At 39.9% G+C, this 26,081-nt stretch overlaps 1 protein-coding gene across 5 annotated transcripts in view; it reads right to left on the reverse strand.

The window, feature by feature from the left end:
• Positions 1 to 25,823, reverse strand: part of ZNF862 (zinc finger protein 862) — a 37,668-nt gene extending 11,845 nt beyond the window's left edge. Inside the window, exons 1-5 of one of the 5 annotated variants that reach the window (XM_074193422.1) lie at positions 25,670 to 25,823; positions 20,270 to 20,381; positions 15,605 to 15,709; positions 11,948 to 12,651; positions 9,792 to 9,969 (exon numbers count right to left, since the gene is read on the reverse strand). In XM_074193422.1, coding sequence (XP_074049523.1) covers positions 9,792 to 9,969; positions 11,948 to 12,651; positions 15,605 to 15,709; positions 20,270 to 20,381; positions 25,670 to 25,693 — 1,123 coding nt within the window. In that variant the 5' untranslated portion in view covers positions 25,694 to 25,823. Of the gene's footprint in view, positions 1 to 9,791; positions 9,970 to 11,947; positions 12,652 to 15,604; positions 15,710 to 20,231; positions 20,382 to 25,018; positions 25,327 to 25,669 lie in introns of those variants that run through there. The other 4 variants (XM_074193423.1, XM_074193424.1, XM_074193425.1 and 1 more) reach the window with 4 other exon arrangements.
• Positions 25,824 to 26,081: the final 258 nt, after the last annotated feature.

A 26,081-nucleotide genomic window follows, 5' to 3' on the forward strand; every position in this document is an offset into this window, starting at 1 on the left:
CAGGGAACTTACAATCTAATGTGAGATGAACTCAGACCTATGTTGTGGACCAGCATGGTTATTAGTGGAAGTAGACTGGTGTGAATTAACGCTAGACAACAACTTATGTATATGAGGAAGTTATGGTCTAGATGGAGGACTAAACTTTGTCCAAACAACTGGCTGACCCTTTAAGGAAAAAGGAGTATTAAAGTAGATTTAAGGACTTCTGTTGGAAGTTCCCCAGAAGCCTAGTCACTTTGAACTTTGCCAACAATCTATTATTATCTGAAATACTTTTGGAACTGCTCTTGCCAATAAGTATTGGAATGTTTTTGGCGAAAGAACTGTTTGAACCCTAAGGCTCTGAGTAATCCATTTTTAATTAATTTTTTTAATCAACAAACATCAGCTTTCCCCTCTCTTCCACTTCCCCACTTTCATCTTCCCTCACTGGAAAAAAAAGAAAAAGAAAACTCTAGTAACAAACATTCATAGTCAAGCAAAAGAAATTCCCCAACTGGTCATGTTCAAAATGTTGTTTCCTGAGCCTGAGCCTGTCACCTGTCAGGTGGTGGATAGCATGCCTCTAGAATCAAGTCTGGACATGGTATTGAACTGAGACCTTAAGTCTAAAAAAGTTGTCTGTTCTTAAGATGTTGCTATTGTATGGAACTATTCTGGTTCTCTCACTTCACTCTGCAACAGTTTATACTTATCTTTCCAGGTTTCTTGAAATCAATGCTTTCATCAATGTGTCAAACTCCCCATATTGGCAAAATTCTTCAGTGTGATCATCCCATAACTATATTAAAATATAACTAGAAAATGTTTATTTGTGGTTTTCTAAGGCAATATGCAAAGGCTAGGATCATTTCTATTTGAGTCTGCCACCACTAGTTTTCGTCATTTCTTTTTTTTTTTTTTGCAAGGCAATGGGCAATTATTAAGTGGCTGGATTTGAAGTCAGGTCCTCCTGATTCCAGCTAGTTGTCTATCCACTGTGCCACATAGCCGCCCCTTTTGTCATTTCTTAAAGCACAGAAGTATGCCATTCACCTGGAAGTTCTGAATTTTGGCTCTAATATATGCAAGAGTTTTCATATTGGAGATTCTTTCAAGTTATTGGTTCTTTTGAATCTATTGATTCTTTCAGATTCTACTTTGCCCCACCCCAACCTATCCTACCCAATTTGAAGAGAGGTGAGAAGTCTTCTTTTATAAGTTCTTGAAATATGGTATCTAGAGTCTTTTTTTGTTCATGGCTTTCATGTAGTTCAATGATACTCAAATTATCTCTCCTCAATCTATTTTCTAGGTCAAGTTGTTTTTCCTAGGAGATATTTCACATTTTCTTTGATTTTTCAGTCTTTTGATTATTCCATTATTCTTAATGTTTCATGGAGTCATTAGCTACTATTTGGCCATTTTCAAGGTTATTATTACAATTGACTATTTTCAAAGAGTTTATTTTCAATAATGTTTTATAACTTTTACGAAATCATTAATTCCCTTTTTACATCTTACTTTTATAGGTTTCATTTCTTTTCATCTACCACTCTCTTTTGGTCTTTTCAATCACTTTTTTGTTCTTTTTTTTCTTTGAAACACTTTTAACTATTCTGGGAAAACTTCTTAGGCTTGTGTCCAGGCTGCATTTCTTTTTTTAGATATTTTGTTGATAGATATTTTCAAGATCTCATCTTCTGTTTCGGTATCTTGAGCTTTTCTGCTACCACGGGAGCTCTTAATGGTAGGATTCTTTGTTGAGTTTTTTGTTTGCTTATTTTTTGAGTCTACATCTTGATTTTGGACTTGATGTTTGTACTGGGCTCTGGGTATTTTCGTGGGAGATGGGATAGAAAGGAGAGGAATATCTGGTCTAGGCTTCTGTCCTTTCATATCCTCCTGCTGCTCTCACAATTCAATATAGGGGCCTGCAAATTTTCAATATTTCCAAAGTAGTAGTATCTAGGCAGGCAGCAAAGCAGCACAGTGGACAGAGCACTGGGCTTGGAATCAGAAGACTCATCCTCAAGAATTCAAATCCACTCAGATATTCTATTTGCTCAGTTTTCTCATCTACAAAATGAGCTGGAGAAGGAAATGGCAAACCACTCCAATATCTTGTCCACAAAAACCCCAAGAGGGGTCTCACAACTGAACACCAATAGCAACAACATGTGATCCTGGAAATGCTCTAATTACTCCCCTTCTGTTCTGACCTCTTCAAGTTTCTGATTTGTTTTGAGTGCAGTTAAGTTTCAGTAGACTGACTGGACTCATAATCACTGAGAGTCTCTGGAGGTTCAGAGTAACTGATACTGACTCCCCTTCAGTCTTGGACTCCTGTCCTGGTTATTCCATTGCAGGCTCACATAAAAGCTAAAGGCTAGAACAGTCATGACTTGGGACTGGACTCAGAACCAAACTATTTTTCAGAATATAACCCCTGTTCAACACTTTCAGGGTCCTGTTCCTAAATGTTCCATTTACCCTGTATTTGTGACCCAAAACTAAGTAATGGCAGACAGAGCTGCCAGATGACATCAGTTCTTGCACCCAGCACTGACTGAGGGATGGATGTCCAGGAATCTCTTTCTGCCCTGATGCTTCCTGTCCTGGTGCTCTATCTCAGTCTGGTTTTTCTTCTCAGGGTCTAGAATGTTCCCTATTCCTGCCCCTGGTGCTGCCACTAGCACTAGCTACTTTTGATGAAGCAGTTTTTTGCCCATCTTCTTTAAAGGATAGCTCTCTAGAAGGGAAAGCAAAGAATATGCTAAGAAATGAAGTCAAGGTAAAACCTAAAGATATCAATAAAATGTTACTTGAAAATAAAAAAAAGGAGGGTACTACACAAATGCCCTCAAATCTACAAAGCTTTGATTGGCTGTTGAGTCATTTTCAGTCATGTACAATTCCTCATGACTCCACCTGGCATCCTATCCATTGTGTCACCCAATCTGCCCTTATGATCCTATGATATCTACAAAAGTTAAGGCAAGTGATCAGACTTTAGAAATCAGTGAGGTCTGAATATGCCCATTTTAACCTCTAAATCACAGAAAAGTATACTAAAACATGTTCATAGAACTGAAAAAAGTCAGTAGATCAGAGACTTCCTATTGCTTGCAGAAGCAAATACAAAATGCTCTGTTTGGTATTCAAAATCCCTTAGACCTAGCCACCCCCAAAACATACTCTTCTATCCAGTGACATTGACTTCCTGGCTGTTCCATGAACAAGATCCTCCATCTCCTGGCTGCAGGCATTTTCTCTTGCTGTCCCCACCATGCCTGGGATGCCCTACCTCCTCCACTCCAACTCCTGACTGCCCTGGTTTCCTTTAAGTTTCAACTAAAATCTCACCTTTTACACTTACTGCCAGGGCTCTCTCTGCACTCTCTTTGTCCTGTAGATAACTTCCTTTGATTCTATTTGTTTGCAAGTTGCCTCTCCAATTAGATTTTAAACTCCTTAAAGGTCAGAATTGTCTTTTGCTTATTTTTGTTTCCCCAGGACTTAGCATGGTACTCAGCAAATGGCAAGTGTTTGATAATGTTTACTGATTGATTGATAGTACACTGGAAAATTCAATTTTTTTTCCCATTTCACACAGTGGTTGGTTTGTGGATTGGTTGGTTGGTTCTTGTCCTTCATTATCGAAGAAGACCAAAATGACATCACTATGTTTGAGACAAATGAGTGTATCCAACTGTGACTGATCAGACAAATATGCTCTACCCGGGTGGGGGACAAATAGTCCATGTGAACACCTGGGGTGGGTACTCTAAACTTACAGATTTCATGTTCCTTTGAGCTGCTTCTATTATGCCTTCCTCATAGAGTGCAGCACCCTCACTGATGAGGGCACACCATACAGGGTGGTCCTGTGCCAGTGTCTCCCATGCTGTACAGACAATTCTAAAGTTCTTCACTGAGACTTTCAGGGTGTCTCAGTATTGTTTCTTCTGAGTCCCTTGTGTGTGCTTGCCTTGTGTGAGTTCTCCATAAAATAGTTTTTTGGGCAAGCTTATATCTGGCATTCTAACATCGCATCCAGACCATCACTGTTGCACTCTCTGTAGGAATGTTGGAATGCTAGACAGCTTAGCTCGAGAAAGTACCTCAGTGCCTTGTATCTTCTCCTGCCAACTGATTTTTAGAATTTCCCTAAGACAATTAAATGGAAGTGATTCAGTTTCCTGACATGGTGTTGGTAGACTGTCCAGGTTTCACAGGAATATAGCAATGAAATCAGCACAACAGCTCTGTAGATTTCAGTTTTGTAGTCAGTCTAATGTCCTCTCTCCCATACTTTCTTTCAGAGCCTCCAAAATACTGAGCTAGCCTCTGACAATCACTCATTGTCAATGTGCATGTCCTTGGAAAGGACACTGCCAAAATAAGTGAACTTGACCACATTACTCAAAACATCTCCACTTGCTGTAATCAATGGTTTCACATATGGATAGTGTGGTGCTGGCTGATGGAGCACCAGGGTTTTCTTGGTGTTAATTGTTAGACCAAAACTGGCACAAGCAGAGAGAATCTATCCATACTTTGTGGCATCTAAGTTCCAGAGGCTGCATTGAGAACACAGTCATCTGCAAACAGAAGATCCTAAACGAATACTCCCTCCTCTCTGGTCTTGGTTTGTAGCCTTTTCAAGTTAAAGAATTTGCCATCAGTGCAGTAACTGACCTTGAAGCCATGTTCCTCCTCAGTGAAGGTGTTTGATAACATGGCTGAAAAACATCATGCTAAAAAGCATGGGAGCATATCCTAGAGAGATGGTCTGAACACTCCCATAGTGTTAACAGACCATCATCAACCAATGCTTAAGTTATTGCCCATGTACTTCAAGTTGAAGTCAATCAGTCCCTAGCTGAAGTTCCAACTGAAAAAGAGGTTTTGATTGCCATTAGGCTTCTTTCAAGTGGTAAAGTACCTAGTGCTGATTCTCTTCCAGCTGGGGTCCATTGCTCATCTAAAAGCTGACTGAAATTTTCCAAGTTATATGGAATAAAGAGGTTATCCCTCAAGAATTCAAAGATGCCTCCATTGTCCTTCTCTATGAAGGTAAAAGGAATAGATTGTCCTGTGACAATCACAGGGATATTTCTCTTTTAGTCATTGCTGGTAAGATTCTTACCAGAGACGTTCTCAATAGGCTGATCTTCACCTGGAAGTTGGTCACCTCCCTGAGAGCCAGCATGGCTTCAGAAAAGGTTGACAAACAGTCAATAAGGTGTTTGCTGCCTGACAACTCCAAGAAAAATGCCTGGAACAGAACAGAGGTCTGTATATAACATTTGTAGTCCTTACCAAGGCCTTTGATACCACCAGTCATGAGAGTTTATGGAAAATTATGTCAAAATATAGTTGCCCAGAAAAGTTCATCAATATAGTAATCAATTACATGATAGCATGCTTGCCTGGGTTCTGGATAGTGGACAATAGTCTCGAGATTTCCAAGTCACCAATGAAGTGAAACAAGGATGTGTCCTTGCTCCCATACTTTTTTTTAGCATTTCACACAATAATTTCACACCAGATACTGTGGTAAATTCTTTAAATATCTGTGATATTAGTTTATACAATTAAAATGGACATATTGTCCCAGGTTTTATTTCATATAAACTATTTTATTAGAGTTAAACAAATGCACATAAACTAGTCCAAAAAACACTATATTACCAACATCATCAAAAATAATGAGATAACTTTGGAGAGCATGAAAGGGCTAACAGGTGAACCCTACATCTTAGGATCTAAGATGATGGTTAACTTACCAGTGGCTATAGGTAGTAATCTACCTAACTGGACAAGAAAACCAACATACACAATTCCTTAAAAGAATCTTTACAGTCACAGTAAAAGAATAGTCATATCACAATTCAATTCCTTATATCTCCATCAAGATGAGACAGATAGAGAACAAAAAGCATTAAAAAAAGTCATTGATTTTCATATTTACAGGACACCAATGCTTCTTCTACCTGGGAATAAATCCATATGCTTTCAAAATATTCACCTTTGTATCTTAAAATAGCTTTTAAAAATGGTAAGTACATTTTTCAGTAGGAAATAACTATTGAAACAAGCAGAAAATGATATAGTTCCACAGTCTGATTTCTTTAAAGTGGGGTATTTTAATGTAACAGCAGAGTTTCATAGATTATAAAAAAAAGATCATTTTAGAATTTGAGAAATTAATATAGTCAACATTGTTGAGTGCCTCAAAGACACATGTCTAAACTATACAAAGGTATTTAGTGATAATAGGATTCTGCATAAAAAATCAGAGACAAAAGAGGTTAGTGACAAACTAGATATACTGGTCCAAATCTCTGACAATTAAAGCATTACTGTTTAAGTCTCTTGCCCAGTAGTACAAAACATCTGATGGATTTTCTGACATAAGCTTCAATTCTCAACAAATTGCTAAAGAGGCTATATATCTGGTTTGTGTGTATGTCTCTATGCGCAGGGAGTAAGGCGGGATAGGAAGGGATTTGGGGATTATGATCCCAATATAATTGAGTCTAGATAAAAAAAATAATTAATTCAGTATGTGAAATTCATTATATTAAAAACCTCCTCTGGATCAGTATTAGGCTATTAAAATAACAAAACAATTAGAGAGATCATCTATTCCAAATTTCACATTTTGCAGATAACACTGGTCATACTAATAAATATTATGAAATGTGTTCAACAAAGGCTTACTGCTTTACTCCTAAGCACATGCAAAATTATGTATGATTAAACAATGGAATTAAAAACATTTTTACAAATCAAAAATGGCTGATAAATTCTGGAAGATTGGACTACAAAGCAAATTGCCATAACAGATAAAAAAGTCACGTACAATATTGTATTTCATGTACAATAATCATTTCTTAAAAAAATCTGAAGCATAAAGAAACCTTAGTAACCAAGCAATCCAGCTAGTGAAGCCAATGACAGGAATGTCCACTAGAAATACCCAATAAGTCATCATCCTGATGTCTAAAGACCTGGTAAGGAAGGGGTCAAGACAGCTCATTCTCATCAGGAGGACTTTCTAACATTCAGCCCAAGCTGGCCTCTCTGTAGCTCTCGCTACTGCTGTCAGATATGCCCTCCTGCACCAAACAGAAAAGTCTAATGATTTCCTTCTCCAGTGACTTCCTTTCACAACTCTGTGGCACCAGCCTCAGATACTTAATACTTACTTACTTGGGCAAGTCACTTAACCCTGACTGCCTCATATGCAGGGCCATCTCCAGTTGTCCTGATTCATATCCGGCCACTGGATCCAGATGGCCCTGGAGGAGAAAGTAAGGCTGGTGCCTTAGCATAGCACACTCTCACTCAAATCCAATTCACATGCTTGTCATGGCATCACCTCCCTGACATCATGGTCTTCTTCAAAACCATGAAGGACAAACATTAGACAATCCCCCTTCACATTCCTAACCACAGCTATCATGTCTTTTCCGAGTCTTTTCTTCTCCAGGCTAAAGATGCCTTGTTCCTTTTACTAATCATGGGTTCTAAACCCTTTATCAATCTGGTTGACCTCCTCTGGGACTTTTCCAGTGGGGCACCCAGAGCTGAGCATGATGCTGCAGAGCAGGTTTGATGAGAACAGAAGGCAGTGAGTCTATCGCCTTCCTATATCAGGAAGCTCTATCCCTCTTAATACAATCCAAGACTGCATTAAGTTTTATTTTTAGTTGCCGCATCATACTGATGACTCATATTAAGCTTTCAGTCTATTAAAACCCCCAGATATTGTAGAACCACAAGTTCTTCATACTTCGCTCATCTTATACATATGAGTTCATTTGCACCTAAACATAGGCCTTTTCATTTTGCCTAACTGTAGGTCATCTAAACAATTCAATCTAATTGCTCTAGCTTCTCAAGATTCTTTTGGATCCACTGGGCCAGTTCTTCTTCCTAGCTTTGTGTCACCTTATCCAAGTCATTAATAAAAAAATGTTAAACAGGGCCAAGCACATAAATCTCTGGGGAGCCACACTGTTGTTGAGCTGTTAATAACTTACCCTTGAGTCTAGCTATCCAATTGGTTCTGAATCCATCTATCTGATTATCATCTAGTCCACCTCTGTGCATATTCTCCACCAGAACAGTATGAGACATTTTTTCAAAAGTTTTGCTACAACAGAGGTAAAACTACATCCACAGTGTTTTCCTCATCTTCTAGCGTTCAAAAATGCCATGAAGTAAATCAGACATTCTGATGAAATCATGCTGACTTTTTGGAATCATACTTCCCTTCCTAGAAGTACTAACTTCCCAAGAGTACTAACTATTTATTTAACGATCCATTCTAGGATTTTCCCAGGAATCAAAATCAAATCCAACAGCCCATAGGTTTGTCCTCTTTCCTTTTTTTGAAAATAAGAACTCTTTGTGGTAATTCTCTCATTTTCCACAATCTTTCAAATATCATCAACAGTAGCACAAGAATTACATTTGCCAGGTTTTTCAGGACCCAGAAATATAGACCACTGGTTGGGCTATTCAGTTAGTCCGAAATCGTAAAGTAGTAGCTAGGTGTTCTCATACTCTTTCCTAATGTATCTTGAGTATTCACCACTACCTGTGAGTCCCGTTTCTTTTGTCATTTCCAATCTGGAAATTATTCCCTTTTTCCGAGAAACAGAAACAAAAGAAAAACTGGACAGCTCTGTCTTCTCTTTGCTGTCTGATATCACTTTAACCCCAACAAGCAAAGGTCCTATTCACTCTTAGCATGTTTGATGCTATTTTACAAAGTGATGTTTCTAACACACTTCTATTAATCAACTGGTGGGGGGGACTTGCTTCCATCTTTTGTACACTTCTTTTTACACTTTAAGTTGCTTGAATGAATTCCCTGTGATGGATGCAACAATCTCTTCAAACAAATTCTATTATTCCTGCTTCCTGGAATCATTTCCCCCCTTGTTTTTTCAGAATTTCATTACTGAGCATTTCCCATCCTTCCAGAGCTGACTTTGCCTGAAGCATTTTAGTCTATGAGAGGCAGCTAAAAAAAACAGTGGTTAGAGTCCTGAGTTTGAATCATGTCTCAGGCCCCTCAATGCAGAACACAAGGTAAGTTTATTAACCTTTTTTGTGTCTCAGACTCCTCATCTGTAAAATGAGGAGGAAGAATTCTAAAGTCCCTTCAACTCTCTATCTAGAATTCTATGATCCTTCCTGTCTTTAGGTAGGTAATCTCTGGCCTACAAACTTAACAAAAGTTGGTATAAATAAGGCAATATAAAATAAAATGAATTATTAAAAAGATTATCCCTAACAGATCACCTTACTGGTAGATTCTTACATTCAATATAACTTATGTGAACTAGCTCCCAGAGCCTGCTGCAGTGCTTTCTTCATGATAAATACTGAATTAAAGTAATCTCTGCTCTGTTTTCATTCTCTAATTCTGTTAGTTTACATGAGAAAAACCTGAAAGGCTGGTTCAAGAGTATTAGATGAAAGAACACAGACATATTTATCATCTTTCCAAATTTGCTAATGACCAACTCAGTGACACTGAGGACACAGGTTCCTGTAACTGAATAACAACAATGAGAATATCCTCAGCTAGCCAGCTGCTACTTTCACCCTGAACTGCACAAAACCAGGCTGGAGGGGAAAAGCATAATAAGGAAATCCAAAGCTGGAGGGTTTTTGAGGTGCAACTAAGCCAGCACCTCTGCAAACTGGAGAACAGGAATGGAGAGGGGGTAAGAGGTCACTGGAGCCCTAACCAAGGTGAACAAAACTCCCAGAGGAATCTTTACCTAATGAAGCCAGCAGCTCATAATTCATGCGCATCACATCTCTGTACAGCTCCTTCTGCCGCTTGTCTAACATTGCCCACTCCTCACGGGTGAAATACATGGCCACGTCCTCAAACATCACTGGAAGTTCCTCAAACACCACCGGTACCTCCTGTAACAGCCCCTCCTCAGAAGAATCCTGAAACAAAGAATGTCTGGCACTCAGTCGTCATGCCACCCCCCCCCAAGATGTTCAAAAATCCAAAAGGGCTCCATGATAGCCCTTCTCAGGGCCTATCTCCTGATACCCCCAAGAGTCTGGCAAGGTCCCAGAAAATCCTCAGGTTTCTGAGGAATTAGTACATTTAGTATCAGAGTATCCTGAGGCCTATAATTAAAATAAATAACCTCCTCAGGTAAGACCTGGCAGGAAAAAAAAAAGGCAGCTATGAAGAGAATATCTTCATAGAAACATATTCCAGTTTCTAAAGTCTTGGTAAGTTCCTTCTCACCCATATGAATCCTGAGGTTAGCTGGGAATAAAATTCTCCCCTTGCCCTCAGGAGCACATGCTGTGCCTCTCCCCACTCCTCTCAAAATCAGTGCACTAACAAAGTGGACCTCCAGATCTCTTTTAGAATCAGATAAATACAGGTACCTGGATGGAGCAAGCAAGGCTCAAGCAGAGGTAGCCAGTGTTTTTAACAGGAACCAGCTTATCTTAGGAACTCCAGGCTTCTGTCTAGCTTGTGGTTGAACTTTCAGAGGAAGAGGGAAAAGGAAGAATTGCCCTGGTACTAAGGTACTGCCTTTCATAAAGAAGACTTACTAAAAGAAGGCAGAATGCAATATAGGAATACTCCCTTCTTCCTTTAAATGTCTCCCCTGAAAGTAGCCTTTCCCATTTGGATGATCCCCTCATGGCCTCTGTGGAAATTTTCAGCCAGGAAAGTTCACTGATTAATATAACTAAAGCTGAAAATATAAAAGATAATATTCATGGGTTTCTCTAACTAGAGATCAGCAGTAAACCTTCAACTGAATAGTTGAAGGAATTTAGGCTTCGAAGTGGAAATGATTTGCTCAAGATTCCAAAGTCAGTCCATAGCAAAATCATCCCTAGAACAGATGGGAGATCTCCAGATTCCCAAGCCAGGGCTCTTTCCAGCACATTGTAGGGCTCCATACACAACTTTGATTCACATTGACAACCACGACTTGATATGACTAAGAATTGGTCCTGGTATCATCACTCGATACTAAAACACTGAATCCCAAACTGGTTGCATCATCCATCATTAAGGCATCTGGGGATGCAAAGAACTAGGCTTTTTCATTACTTCCCAAAATAACAGCAAGGATAAGAAATTAAGAGATCTGAACAATACAAAGCCTAGAGCAATCTTTCAAAAGGAGTCAAACACTTTTCTATGACAGTGACTTTATAAAAAATGAAAAGACATAGATTCACTCTGGAAATTAATGTTTTGGAGTTTTTTCCCCCTTACATAAAAATGGTATTCTTCACTTTGAAAATGAGGAAAATTTCAGGAATCATCCTACTATCCCAAGCAGAGATGACTTTATAACAAAATCTGGCAATGTTTGCCCTTTTTTTCTATTTAAGGCTTATATCATTCCATTTTGCTTTGAAAAAAGAGCATTGCAACAAATTAAACTGAATTTTATTTTTTAGAGTGCTTCTGTCTCCCACCTCTTCCTTAGCCTTCTGTTTCTATTCTTTACTTAATTAACCCTAACATTAAAATATTAAAGTAGCTTTCTTAAATTTATTCATTGAATTTACTATTTTTAAAGTAAATGAATATAAGCTTATTTCCCTGTCAAAAATGAAGTTTCTTTTTAATTCATGAATCTTTCCATAAAAGACTCCCTATCATTACTTTAACATCTACTGTTCAGACTGACTTAAAGGAGTATTTTTCATGGTCCCTCCAGCTGCTGGTGCCTGAGATTCTCTGGACTTCTTTTTCTCTACTCTGATTATATCTTATAAGTGCATACTTTTTCTTACATGCTGTCTCCCCATTAGAATGTAAGTTCCTTGAGGGCCTTTCTTTGCATCCCTAGTCCTTAGGATAATGCTGTTCATAGTAGATGTTTAATAAATGCTTGATGACTGATTAAAGGGATGAAAACTCATTCAAACATAGTACCTGACAAAAGAACTCTGTGGAATCATCCAACAAAACATTGATGCTTGATGAGGTATAGATGTCACTGATAGCATCCTTCTGCCTCACATCTGAAATACAATCCAAGTAGAGAGTTGATGACGTGGTTCTATTTTCAGTGGTATCTCCCGGCTCAGATCTAGAGTTTGGTAAAAGCTCAACCAAACTGTCATAATTGTCCAGGGATGCTGGTGGGTAGAGGACAGGATAATCTACATTGAAGAGATGCTCTGCATTGGTCAGCACATCCTCAGGGGTTTCTCCGATGCTCTCAAAACGGGCTGCCCAAATGGGATCCCTTGCAACCAAAGCATTAACACAAAACTTGTGGGCTTTACTCTTTGAATGATACTTGAGTGTCTCCACCTTGAAAGGTCCCATGTAACCTTCTATTAACCTAGACCTTTTGTCCCGAACAGATGGGTACTCCCTGCAGGCAGAGCAAAATAGAGTCGTCTGCTCCTCATTCGTGACCAACCATGGAAACTGTTGAAACCAAGACTTCTGGATGGAACGTGGTCTCAATATCTTTCTGGCTTTTCCTATAGAATTGTCTTCCACACTGTCACATCCCGAGTGACCGAGGTTAGAAACACAGGTTTTTTTCCGTGGTGGTAGATACAACCCGACATCTCCAGTGGGACCCCGTATGTCTATTTCTCCCATGGGTATCCTCTTCTTATTTCCTTTAAAGAAAGAGACAAAAGCAATTTGCTTTAAAAGAAGGGGAAAAAAAGTAAACAATCTGAATTTACATCTAGTAGAATGTAAGTTCCTTGAGAGCAGGGGCTGTTTTTTTTGTCTTCATATCCCCACTACCAAGCACTGGTATGTCTGACACCTTGTAATGGACTCTGGAGCAATGGGTCTAACACAGGAGCAGGGAACCTCCAATCAATAGACCATTTTGGTCTGGTGTTGTCACGGCAACCATAGGCAGGACTTGAAATTCAATAAATCTAGGAGTATTTTAGGGGCAGATTAATTGTTTGACTAAATACACCCCCCCAAATGGTGTTATAAATATCCAATGGCTCTTGGCAGGAAAAAAGGTTCCCCATTCCTGGTAACACAAAGGAACCTGAACATGAAAACAGCAAATCTTGCTAAAGCTGAAAGTAACCCATTTTTTAACTGTACAAAAAGTGGGCCAGAGCCTCTGCTGTAATTCTTTCCCTTTTAAATGAAAATAATTCAGCAGAGTTAGATGGACCATAAACAAGATTTTCATACTTGGATAAGGTTAAGAACAGAAGCATCTGGGTAGATCTGTGTAAGTAATGCTCTATGCCACAAGGCAATGGTGATCATTACCACATAGTTTGACTGTTACTTCTAAAAAGTGATTTGAAACCTGAATATGGTGGTTAGAATGTCCAAGTATGAGAAAATGTGGAGATAATTAGGTCGACCTACTTGTGAAATTTCATCTGCAGCAATCCTCATAGATAGCTATCCTGAATCTGTCTGATATTTTTGGGAAATGGGCAATTCCCCAGATCCCAGGGAAGGTTATTCCACTGCTGGACAAGTTAGCTTTATATCGAGCCCAAATCTGCTTCTTTTTCATTTTGATCCATTCAGCTTCTAATTGAGCCTTCTGGAACAAGAGCAATCAAACTTGTTTCCCTGCTATATGACAGCAAAACAAATTCTTGAATACAGCTCTCAAATGTCTCTCTAGCCTTCTCCTATCCAGTGCTTTCAGTTGTTCTTTATTTGAAGCCTATGTTAATAGTCCCACTTCTCATCTCATCCAAGAACTATTTAATTGGTACTGAGAGAGGATAGGAGAGAAAATGGAGTATTTATTAATGCATCAATACCTGCCCTAAGAATTATCACCCAGTTTGCAACTTACATCATGTTCTCTCGACAATCTAGTACAGAGTTGATGAAAATAAAGCTGCAAAGAAACGAAAACAAGGAAGGAAAAACCAGTCCTTCTGACAACTTAAATCTTAAACAAAAAGTACCAGGATCCTCTGGATCAACTTCAGACAGATATGAATAAGGTTGGAAAAAGGGATAAAAAGAATTTTGTTAGGGTATCTTTAAGGCTCTCTCCTTTAGTACCTTTTGCTCTCAGGGAAAAGGCCAATCATTTAATATAGAGAATCATCAGCCATCTCTAGACAGGAAATAATCCTGAAGGGGAAGGTTACCAAAAGAGAAAAAGGCAGATGATGAAAAATCCCTGAAACTTAGCAATCAACTGCTCCATCATGCTTATAAATATCACTATCATTTATTGAGCACCTACTATCTATATTCTAGGATATGATAATGCTTGTCCTTTGATCCCAAAGAAAATCATGGTGTCAGGAAGATGATGTCATGTTATGAAATGGATTTGAGGGGAGCTGTGCTAAATCATCAGCCTCACTTTCTCCTCCAGAACATCTGGGTCCAGTGGTCACAAATGAATCAGAATGACTGGAGATGGCCCTGGCAATCAAGGTTAAGAGACTTGTTCAAGACCACCTGGTCAGTAAGTGTCAAGTGACTGAAGAAAGATATGAACTCAAGTCCACCTGACTCCAGGGCTGGTGTTCCATTCACTGCACCACCTAGCTGCCCATGTTCAGGATATAGCTAGTTCCCAAAGATATCAGATATGCAGTCCCTGCTCTTCAGGAATTTAAAGTCTAATAGTGGAGAGAGGGTAGGCTAAAATCAAAATTAAAGGAGATGCCAGTAAGAAATACAAAAATCAATGAAAATCACATAAAATATAGTTATTAATGCTCATATGAGGAAATAAATGGGTGATTTATGAAGGTTGCTCTACTCAAAAACTGGTTCAAAGAAAATAAAAATTTTTATTCAAGAATTAAAATAATTAAAAGAAACAAGATAAAGCATTAATTATTTAAAGTTTCACTTTCATAAGTTAAAACAAATTAAGTTTCAACTTCATTAATAATGAATTTTACCTTTTAATTATTATCTGTCAAATAGGTTTCTTTAAAAATTTATGTAATTAACTTACTGTTTTAACTCAATTAAATGAATTTTAAATAACTCTATAATACCTAAAATCCCAAATGAATTTTCTTTTCCAGACCATATATATATCAACACTTTGCTATAGCTCTATGTACATGTGTGTATACATACATACATACACATTTACATATATATAAACAGAGACAATTTTTGCATCCTCAGAATTTAGCAACTTTAGAATTTTTATATATGTAATATTTTATATGTATAATACAATATATGTAAATTAATTGTGTAGTTGCTGAAGTTTGAGAATACAAGAACTATCTCCTCATATTTAACTCTACCGTTCTTCTAGCTCCTCACATCCCCAATGTTCTGGTTAATCTCAATCATCAATATAATTGTAGCATACAAACTATTCTGTCATCAAAAACTAGAAAAGCATAGCCCCTTTTTTCCATATAACTTGGCAGTATCTCAAGTCCCCTGACTGACACAAGGCATGGGGGGCTTTAACAATATTAACTATGGCCCTGCTATAGACTGACTATGCAGCATGGAAAAGAAAAGAATCCCTGGGGGGAAGTAAAGGAGACCTTTGAGCCAGGGGGAGATACAGGACCCCCATATTTCTTCTTAATAATCCTCAAGTTCACCATTTTCTTTAAAAGGCAAGTCCAAACTTACCCAGGGGATTATTCAAGAGTTTCTTCTGGCCAGAGGCATCCCCCAGCCATGGTTCTACCCCTCTTTCAAGTTTACAGAACAATTCTGGATTAGCAATGGGGGTTCCTATTCCAGAGAAAAGAGAATCACAGTTGAGTTCCTGAGAAAGGTTTTCTAGAAAGAATATTCCTGAAAGTTTTAGACAACCTCTGTGAATTGACTTCTTAATAGAGATAGAAGATGAGTAGGGACTTCTCTTCAGGAGTCAAGAAAAGGAGTAATCTTTGAGTTAGTTGGGAGAAAGAGAAGGAACATTCATCATTCCAAAGAATAAGGGATCATGAGAGTTAGACACATAACAAAAGCTCCAAGGAAATTTCTATTCAATCCACATTAATGAGGATTTCGAATTTCTTTACAATAAAGGCATTCAATGAAATTTAGAATGTCAAAGATTGTGGAGGTAGCATGGTATCATAGAGATAAAGCATTGCACTTTATCATGACTATGGCACCATCATTACTCAGGAAGAATCCAAGAGCTATGTGTTTATATATCATTATTGGACTGTGCTATGTGAAAATTCCTGATAGTTACAAAGGGAGAATGTCAGATATAATCTGATATATATACACTAGACTTTCAGTAAAGAAGAGCTACTTATTAGGTGTCTACTTGGTATAAACCATTATCCTAGGCATTAGGTATGTAATGACAAAAATGAAGTCATTTACATTCTATTAAGGGAAACAAAATGTCCATAAACATATAAATAAAAGGCCATTTGAGGGGAAAGTAGGGGATGGCACCAAAGCTAAGCTCTGAAGGAAGTTGGGGATTCGATGAGAGAGAAGGGTTTGAAATGCCAAACACAGGTATTTGCATTTGATCCTACAAACAATAAGGGACCACAGGACTTCTTGAGTAAGAGTAACAACATCAGAAAAGCATTTTATGAACATTACTTTGATAGATATATGAAGGATGGAATGGAGAAAAGACAGACTTGAGGTAGGGAGATCAATTAGGAGGACACTGAAATAGTTCAGGACAGAGGTGATGAGGTCCTGAACTGGAGTGGTGGCCAGTTGAGAAGTGACAAGGGGAGTAACTGGAGAGACCCTATGGGGTGGAATCTACAGGGATTTTCCAAGAGTTCTGAGAAAACCTAAGGAGGCTTGCATGTCCTAAGATTCTCCAGGAGAACTAATTCAAGAAATAGGGAATGCTCTAGAGGAGGTGTGTTCAACTGATAGAACCTCCTAGTCCAAAGTTTATTATATTATTATACTCATTGGTGATATGGGTTACCTTGTAGTCATAAATAAATGCTAAATTCTATGTGTGGCCCTTGACAAGGTTTTTATTGGGTGATGCAGTCCAGAAGAATGAAAAGATTGGACACTCATGTCCTAGAACAAGGTTGCTTATCCTATTTGTGTCATGGACCCCCCCTTCTCATAATAACATTTTTAAACTCATAATTAGATAAAATGCTAAATTTCAGTTGGTACTAAGTGACAATAAAGATGTAATTTTTTTCTCATCCAGGTTCACAGACCACCTGAAATCTTTTCATGGACCCCTTGGATCTGTAGACCATAGAACTCCTTCTCTAGAGAATTAAAAAAAAAAACTGATTAAAGCAAACACAAATGCGTATAATGAGGAAGGAAAGGCATTATCTAAGAACAAAAACATGCCTACATAAGGGAATTCATCCACAAACTTGGATTTCTAAAAGATACACACAGAAAGTGCAGCAGAGCTAGGTAATAGAGGATGAATAGTAAAGTGTGGCATGTTCTTATAAGAATACAGTCAGAAGATCTAAAACCGAAAACAAGCCAAGGTTTGCATTTGAATGGTATAGAAAACAAAAAGGAATTTTTTTTGATACCTATTTTGGAAGATATGTTTAGACATGTGAAAAAGACTGGGGATTTAATATATTTAAAAGTTCAATAAGATAAGAAAGTACAAGATTCAGAGGCAGAATTCAGAATAATAGCGGAAAAAAAACTTCTAAAACATTCTGAGCTGTCTAAGAGTGAGCTGTTTCATGAAATAGTGAGTTCCCCATCACTTAGGATCTTCAGTGAGTAGATGAATTGCCTCTTGCCAGAGTCCAAATCACAGTCCTACTTATACATACATGGAATAAGGATGGCCAGAGTGAGGTCTCAAGGTCCCTGATAGCTCTATGTTCTTTGAGGAGCTGAACATTTACCATATGCAAGGTGCTATGCTTACATAGGAAATTCTTCAGTGGCCAAAGCAATCTCACACATAATAGGAAGACCAATGGGCAGTCATAATTCATGTCCTCAGAGAAATATGCACAAATATAAGCAATAAATCAGTTGGTCAGTATGGACCCTTGTCATATAAGGAGAATTTATTATACATTTATTTTGTGCCAGACACTATGCTAATCAAAGAAAGGCAAAAAATGATTCCTGCCCTCAAGGAGCTCGCTTTTTTTTTTAATTTTCTTTTGGAGGCAATTAAAGTTAAATGTTAAGTGTCAAGTGTCTGAGGTCACATTTGAACTCAGGTCCTCCTGACTCTAGGGTCAGTGTTCTATCCACTGCACCACCTAGCTGCCCTATGAATTCACATTTTAATGAGGGAACAACATAGAAATAACTTTTAAAATTAGGAGGAGGGGGTGGCTAGGTGGCGCAGCAAATAGAGCACCAGCCTTGGAGTCAGGAGTACCTGGGTTCAAATGCAACCTCAGACACTTAATTACCTAGTTGTGTGGCCTTGGGCAAGCCACTTAACCCCATTGCCTTGAAAAGAAATAAAAAAAAATTAGGAGGAAAGATCTTGAGGGGGAAGGGGAGAGCAAGTAAAAAATAAGAAGGCTGGTTGTGGCTGTGCCAACCAGAGGCATGGGAAGAGGAAGAGTATTCTAGACATGGCGGTGGCCAGTGTAAAAAGCAGGAACAATGACTGAGGGTGATGCAGTCCAAGGCAGCCAGGAAGGGAGAAAGGGGTCTGGCTGTGAGGGGTGCTGGAGGATAAATGGAAGACTGCAGAGCCAGTGTTTAGTATAGAGTCTGGTCCATGTGATTAATACACATGTCCTGAATTGAGTTTAACTGATTTCTGATCCTGGAGGTGTTTTGGTAGGAGGGTGACATGATCAGAACAGCACTTAGGAAAATGATTCTAGCAGTTAGGAGAAGAATGGGTTGGAACAGGAAGTGAAGGTAGCAGAGTATTCCAGTGGAGAGGCTAGGAGGGCTTGTGCCATGGGGCTGTGCCAGAGTGGGGCTGGGCAAGCAGAGATAAGAGGTCTGAGCAAAGTGGAGAAATGGCCAGGTGAGATAACAAGCCAGACAAGCAGAGCAGTGGAAGACCAAACAGAGTGTGAGAACCAGGTGTCTGGGAAAGGGGGCATCCTCCAGGGCAAGAGGAAGATGGTAAGACAAAAGGGTTTGAAGGGGAAAGATGAGAAGTTCCCTTTTGATATGTTAAGTTTGAGATACTTAAGGGGCATCCAGTCCAAGATGTCCCTGCAAAAGGATGCAGGAGTGTGGTGGGGTGTGCAGAAGAAAGACCAAGATTGGTGGTACATCTGAGATCATCTACAAAGAAACAATGATGTTTGTCCTTCATTACTGAAGAAGACCAAGACATCAGGAAGGTGATGCCATGACAACTATGTGAATTGAATTTGAGTGAGGCTGTGCTAAGTCACCAGTCTCACTTTCTCCTCCAAAACCACCTAGATCCAGTGGCCACATATGAATCAGGATAACTGGAGATGGACCTATATGCAAGGCAGTCAGGGTTAAATGACCTGCCCAAGGTTGCACAGCTAGTAAGTGTCCAGTGTCTGGGGCTGGATTTGAACTCCCCTCCTCACTCCAAGGTCAGTGCTCTATCTACTGCATCACCTAGGTGCCCTATAGAAATAATAATAAACCAAATAAATTAGAGAACTTACTCAAAGGAGCTCTGTTTGACCAAAATAAGTATTAGTGAGATTCAAGTACAAAATGACTTAAATTAATTACCAGGACATGACTGACAGACATGTCTAGATATTCAATGATGTTTTGTCCACTCAGAATTTACTGTGTGTTGGTTTGGTTTTTTCATTTTTTTCATCTAGGTGGCCGGTCTCCTGAGCCACCCTGATTTCTCCTCAGGGGATGAATGACTCTACTTCCATCGTCTTACAGAGTTAAGTGCTGCTGCACAGTGGCCAGAGAGAAGGCGCCAGTCAGGAAGAGCTAAGCTAGATGATAGCTCAGTCACTCTCAAAGACTAAATGCTGCAGTCCAGCTGAGAAGCTGCATAGGTAGAGGTAGTTTTCTCACCAAGAGATCCTCTGGCTGATAAAATCACAGGTCAAAATAAATTAATTACTAGATTTTAATGTTGAAAAACATCTTTGTCTTTCCTTTTTCTTATCAGAAAAGAGGGAAAGTTGGATTGGACGATCTCCAAGGCTCCAAAATTCCATGTGTACAGTGTGGTTAGGGGTAAAGCTGACCAGCAATGCCAAAGCAGATGGCACAATGAACAGCAAGGGAAGGGGGAATATTCCTTATCCTTCCACTCTCTAGCCTCACATGTATTCCAATAAATTCCCAGGTAAGAAACAGTGGAAAAAAGATTAAGAAATGTTACCCTCACATGCCCAAGGGGAAGCAAATTCGAATTCCTACCCAAGGGTGCCACCAGCTTGTCAGAACCACAGATCTCCTTCTGCTGCTCTCCCAATAGCATCCATTCCTCCTGAAGCAAATACACTGTGATATCATCAAATGTCACCAGCATCTAGGAACAAAAAAACACTGACTTCAGCATCTATTTGCTCATTTTTCTGACCTCTCCAAGCCCTTTCCTTCTGTTCAATGCCATCTATCCTCCATGATGCCCTATAAGTCAATGACTAGCTCCCTGCCCTTGGCTCAAGCTTGGGTCAAATCCTTTCAAGTATGCTCAATGGTGGCAAATTCACCTGTGAGGAGGCATATAATTTTTGGAGACCATAAGCAGTCATTCAATACCAAGACTGGTGAATAAAGTATTCAAGTTGATGAGTCATAATATTATTGAGTAAAATATGACTGTAGAGTCAAAACAAAAAAGTCAATTTTCTATGTGTGGCCCATAAAATATGGATCTGAAGGATATACAAAAGAAATTCCAAAAATACTGTGATCAAAGGAAGCATTATTAGGTTAAGTATATACTTTCCTAGGGGAATAATCATATGTGTGTGTGTGTGTGTATATATATATATATATATACACACACACATATATATATATATGCATATATATATGTGTGTGTGTGTGCTTATTAACAATCAGTTTGCTTACTTCATACTTCATTAAGTTTCCAGCTAACATGTTTATTAGCTTTCCAAGCTCCCAAGGGCTGATGAACTGATCTCTTCTCTATACTATCCCCTCAACACTAAGTAAAAAGAATAAGAGAGGGCCCTGTAATAGAAACTCAAGATATAGTAACTTCTCATCATTTCCAATCTATCCTAAAGAATAATACTTTGAGATTAAATTTCCTAAATTTAGTCTACACTTTCCTCCTGCTGCTCTAATGCTCAGGAACCTAATCAGAGAAAGAATCTGAAACTAGAACTTAGGGCATGAAAAGTAGGAACACAATTAGCAAATAGTCAAAGTGAACAAATCTACAAAAGAAACAATCAGAAAGGAAAAGGATTTAGAAGAAAACACTCTTTGTATACAAGCAATATAGCAAGTACTTTACACATTATCTCGCTGGATCCTCACAACAACCCTGTGAACTAAATGCTTTTATCCTTGTTTTAAAGATGGATAAAACTGAGGCAGACAGAGGTGGCATGTTTTGCACAGGGTCACCAATTATTAAGTATTAGTAAGTATCTGAGGCAGCATTTGAATACAGGTATTCCCGACTCTGGACTTGGTACCACCCAGCTGCCTCTTAAGTTAGAGGATCTCTAAAATTCATTCTGACTTTAAAACCTATATTCCTACTTCATACAACCTTACAACTAGAAGAAAGGAAAAAACCTAAAAATAGTAAAAACATATAGAGGGAGTGATGTGTGTGTATGTGTATACACACATATGTGCAGCATAAAAATCTAAAGGACTTCATTTATGTGTTTATGTGTATATGCGCACAGCTATATATTCGCATCACTTATATACACACATATGCATTGAAGTGATATTACTGAAAAATTCCTGGATTAGGGACAAAATACTATTTTACTAGGATCATAGAGCCAGAAGGGACTTGAGATGACATCTGGTATAAACTACTCATTTTTATAAATGGAGAGACCTAGGCCTTGAGCAGTGACTTACTCCAAATCTCACAGGTACTAAGTATAAGTGCAGAAATTTGAACCCAGAGCCTCTGATTTCAAATTCAGTATTTTTGTTTCTACCAAAGTGTATCTGCTGCTACTATTAAGGTTTTTATAGGTATAATATATCTGCATAGTACAGCTATAATATTAAATCTAGAGATTTAAATAGTACATTATCTCACTTGATCCTCATGAGACTGTGAGACAGGCAAGGCAGCTAAGTGAGGAAACTCATGTTATATGTCATGCAATATATGTTAAAGATCCATTTTAGGAATAAAATTCCTTAACTCTAAATGTTTAAGGAAAAACCTGATATGATCAAAGTCATGACATGGCATGACATGGAAAGCTATCATTTGGGGTTCTACTTAATTATACATGGTTTCAGTATCCATTTGATGTCCAGAGCTTGAAAAAGGACCTTCAAATACTGGATTAAAAAAACGCATTAACAGAAGGTTCAGTTTATGCTCAATACCAAATAGAGATAATTATTATTTAAAATCTTTGAAAGATTACAGAACATTGGGGAACAAAAGTAACGGCTATTTGGTAAAGACATGAATGCAGCAATAGATTCAAAATTGGGCAAATATTTCCCACCTGATACTTCTAATCAAGAGACATATATTTCAGCTTGCAATTCATTTTAATCACAGGAAACTAGAATGGATTCAGCTAGAATTCATCTAGAAAAACAAATTACTTAATCCTGATATATATTTTAATTTCACTTCTTTGGGTGAGATTATTATGTCAACTAAGAGTAGTAAAATTCAGATTATGTCTGGCTCTCTATTCTCTTCCAATCTATTATAATCATTTAAAATTTATAAATTCCAAGATCTTCATTTCTTGATGATCCAGTCACAAGAAGAGCTAGAGGACACCCTTAAACACTTAACAAGAAAGCTCCATGAAAAGGTGGATTTACTGTAGAATTTCACTTTTACATACTTACATACACACACACGCACACGCACACACACCTGTCAGTCACAAAATATCAAGAGTTGGAAGGGGTATTCTAAAAACAGAAGATTTAGTCTGCCCTTAACTCACCTGATACATGAATCCCCCTCTACAATACAAATGGTCACCCAATCTCTGAGAAAAGCCCTCCAGAAGTGGGTAACTCTCCCAGTGATAGTTCATTTCACTATGGTTCAGTTTAGTTAGGGAGATTTTCTTTACATTAAACTAAAAGTGTTTTCCTGTAGCTCAAATTATGTTCCTAAATTAGGAAGAATGAGTATAATTCTTTTTTCATATGACAATTGCTCATTTTAAAGCTATGATGATTAAAAGTAGTGGTATCTTTGATCATGGCTTCTAGTATTCTTGTCACCTGGTCATCTTCCTCTGAACCTATTCCAGCTTTATCATTTATTTCCTAAAATATGGTGCCAGGGGGGTGGCTAAGTGGCGTAGTGGATAAAGCACCAGCCCTGGAGTCAGGAGCACCTGGGTTCAAATCCGGTCTCAGACATTTAATAATTACCTAGCTGTGTGGCCTTGGGCAAGCCACTTAACCCCATTTGCCTTGCAAAATCCTAAAAAAAAAAAAAAAAAAAAATACGGTGCCAGAATAGGATCAAATACTCTAGCTATAGTCTGACTAGGTAAGCATCATGTTCTCTATTCTAATCACTTTAATTTTGTTGGTACATATTAAGATCATATTATTTTGTCTGCCACATCACACTGCTGCCTCACATTGGCCTTGCGGTCCACTAAAAACCTCATTTCCTTTTCATATGAATTGCCATCCAAACACATTTCCCTCAGTCTTAATTCATATTTTGCACCCAAGGGCTGGAATTTTCAATGGGCCCAATTAAATTTCATTCATTCCACTATGTATATAATTTTGAATCCCAACTTTGTTTCAGCCAAAAATGTGATAACCATGTCATCAATTTTAACTCCAGGTGCCAAGAAAATTGTTCAATAGGACAGAGGCCAGGGCAGAGTCCTGAGGCACTAAACTAGAGACTACTCTTTGGCTGACACTAATTTATGATTTATTTTTTATTTTTTTTTAGAATTTTGGGGTTTTTTTGCAAGACAATGGGGTTAAGTGGCTTGCCCAAGGCCACACAGGTAGGTAATTATTAAGTGTCTGAGCTGGATTTGAACTTAGGCACTCCTGACTCCAGGGCCTGTGCTCTATCCACTGAGCCACCCAGCTGCCCCTTAATTTATGATTTGTTATGACTGTCTCTGAGGGGTCAGTTTAGCCAGCTCTAAGTCTTCTTTCTCACTCACTTGACTTTTTTTTTTTTAAATCTAGTCCTATGTTTTTATTGGTGTAGGGTTCCTGATGTGGAAACTCCTGCCAGTGAAGATCAGCCACTGTTGTACAACATACCACAATATGAGGTGCCTGACAAGCCAGGAGAGTAAGTACTCCCCCAAGGTCACAGCATCAGCATGTGTCAGAGTAAGACCTTAAAGCAAAGACTTTGTGACTCTGAAACTAGCTTTCTCCCAAACAGGTCAACTGCTTCTCACACTAAAGATTGAGCTATAAATGGCATAAAGTTAGGTTGAAAGCACCTGAAGGAACAGCAACATTCACCAATGAGCCTTGGGAGCTGTCCTTGGTTTGCAAGGCAGGTTGCAGTGACATTTTATTTAGCAGTCATTTTCACTCATTAACTCTAGGGGATAAAAATCTCATTTCGAAAGATACGGAGAAGAGATTTTTGTCCAAGGACAAGTCAAGGTTAGAATCAAACATGAAACTTTTAGCCCTGGGAATCTGTAATCCCTCCTAGTAAAGATAGCAAGGATTCTTTGCACATCCAATCTAAAAAGTGTTCTACCAGGGCATTTTCATTTATTTCCTTCCAGATCATATGCCAAGGGAATGGATCTATGGAAACCAAGATGGAAACCAGTTAGACATAGAGAGATGAGGGTCTGAGTGTAACGGGGGAACTACAGCTCTCAATTTAATCTTCTCCCGCCTCATATAAACACCAAAAATCTGTGTCAATGATACATCTTAGGGAGACGGAATTACAAGTGTCTTTAATGCAGGGATTCATTTATGCATCTCTACATTCAAGATCCATACATCTAGAGCTGGAAGGGGTCTCCGAGGCTATCTAATCCAACCTCCTCATGCCATAGATGAAAAATCTGAGAACCCAATGGGTTCCACTTTGTGCGGGCTCACACCAGTGCGCTTTCTTCATCATCTCTAACAAAAAGCTGCTCTTCAGTACGTGATGCTGCCCGCGGGGTGACGAGGGCACGCGCCCTTGGCAGCCGCGGGGGATGCGGGGGAACTGACGCCAGCGGGTGAAGGAGAGAAGGGCGACGTTCAAGTTCAAGGAGAGCAGGTCACGCACGGGCTTCCCTTCGGCATCGCCGCTGGCCACGCTAACTTCCCGCTCAAGCTGAGCCTCTCGGGCCTCGCCCCTTGCCGCCTCCGCACGCGGGCTCTCCTCTGAGCCGGCGGGGCAAGTGGCGCTTCTTTCTCGAAGGCGACGACGCGGCCTCCGGGGAAGCCCGGGCCGAGGGGCCGCGGCCGCCCGGCTCGGGGCCGAAGGGCGGGGGTCGCGCCTCGGTGGGGGCGGGGCCGCGGCCGGAAGCGGCGGGAGCTCGCGGGGCGCAGGCGCAGGCCCAGGAGGCGGCCGCGCCGATGCCCCGGGGCCTGCGGGCTGCCTCAGCCGGGGGCCCCGGGAGCGGGAATGGGGGGACCCCGCGCCCCTCCCCGTCCTACCTGCCCCGACTGCCCGGACTCCATGGCCCCGCGGTCCTCGGGCTGCGCCGACCCCAGACCCTCCCTCCCCGCCCTGAGGCCGGCCGGGGACGGGGCTGCGGAGGAGCAGAGGGGCCCCGAGGGCTGCTAAGCCGAAGCCAGGTCGCGCCCCGCGCGCAGCTTTACGGCAACGGCGCGGCCTCGCGGGAGGCGTCGTTGCAGCGAGACGGGCCCCCGAGAGCGGGGATTGGCTGAGGGGACGCCGCCCTGATTGGCCGTCGGGACGCCCCGCCCCCGCGCCTCGGGGGCGGGGCACGGTTTTCGGTCGCCGCCCCGCACACGCCCTCCCTCGACGAGCCTCGGTCGCTCCGTCCCGACGCCCGCGATTGGCCGCCGGGAAGGCGGAGCCCAGAATGGGCGGGGCGCTGTCTTT

Source organism: Macrotis lagotis, chromosome 7, assembly GCF_037893015.1.
Source record: "Macrotis lagotis isolate mMagLag1 chromosome 7, bilby.v1.9.chrom.fasta, whole genome shotgun sequence".
Lineage (NCBI taxonomy): Eukaryota > Metazoa > Chordata > Mammalia > Peramelemorphia > Peramelidae > Macrotis > Macrotis lagotis.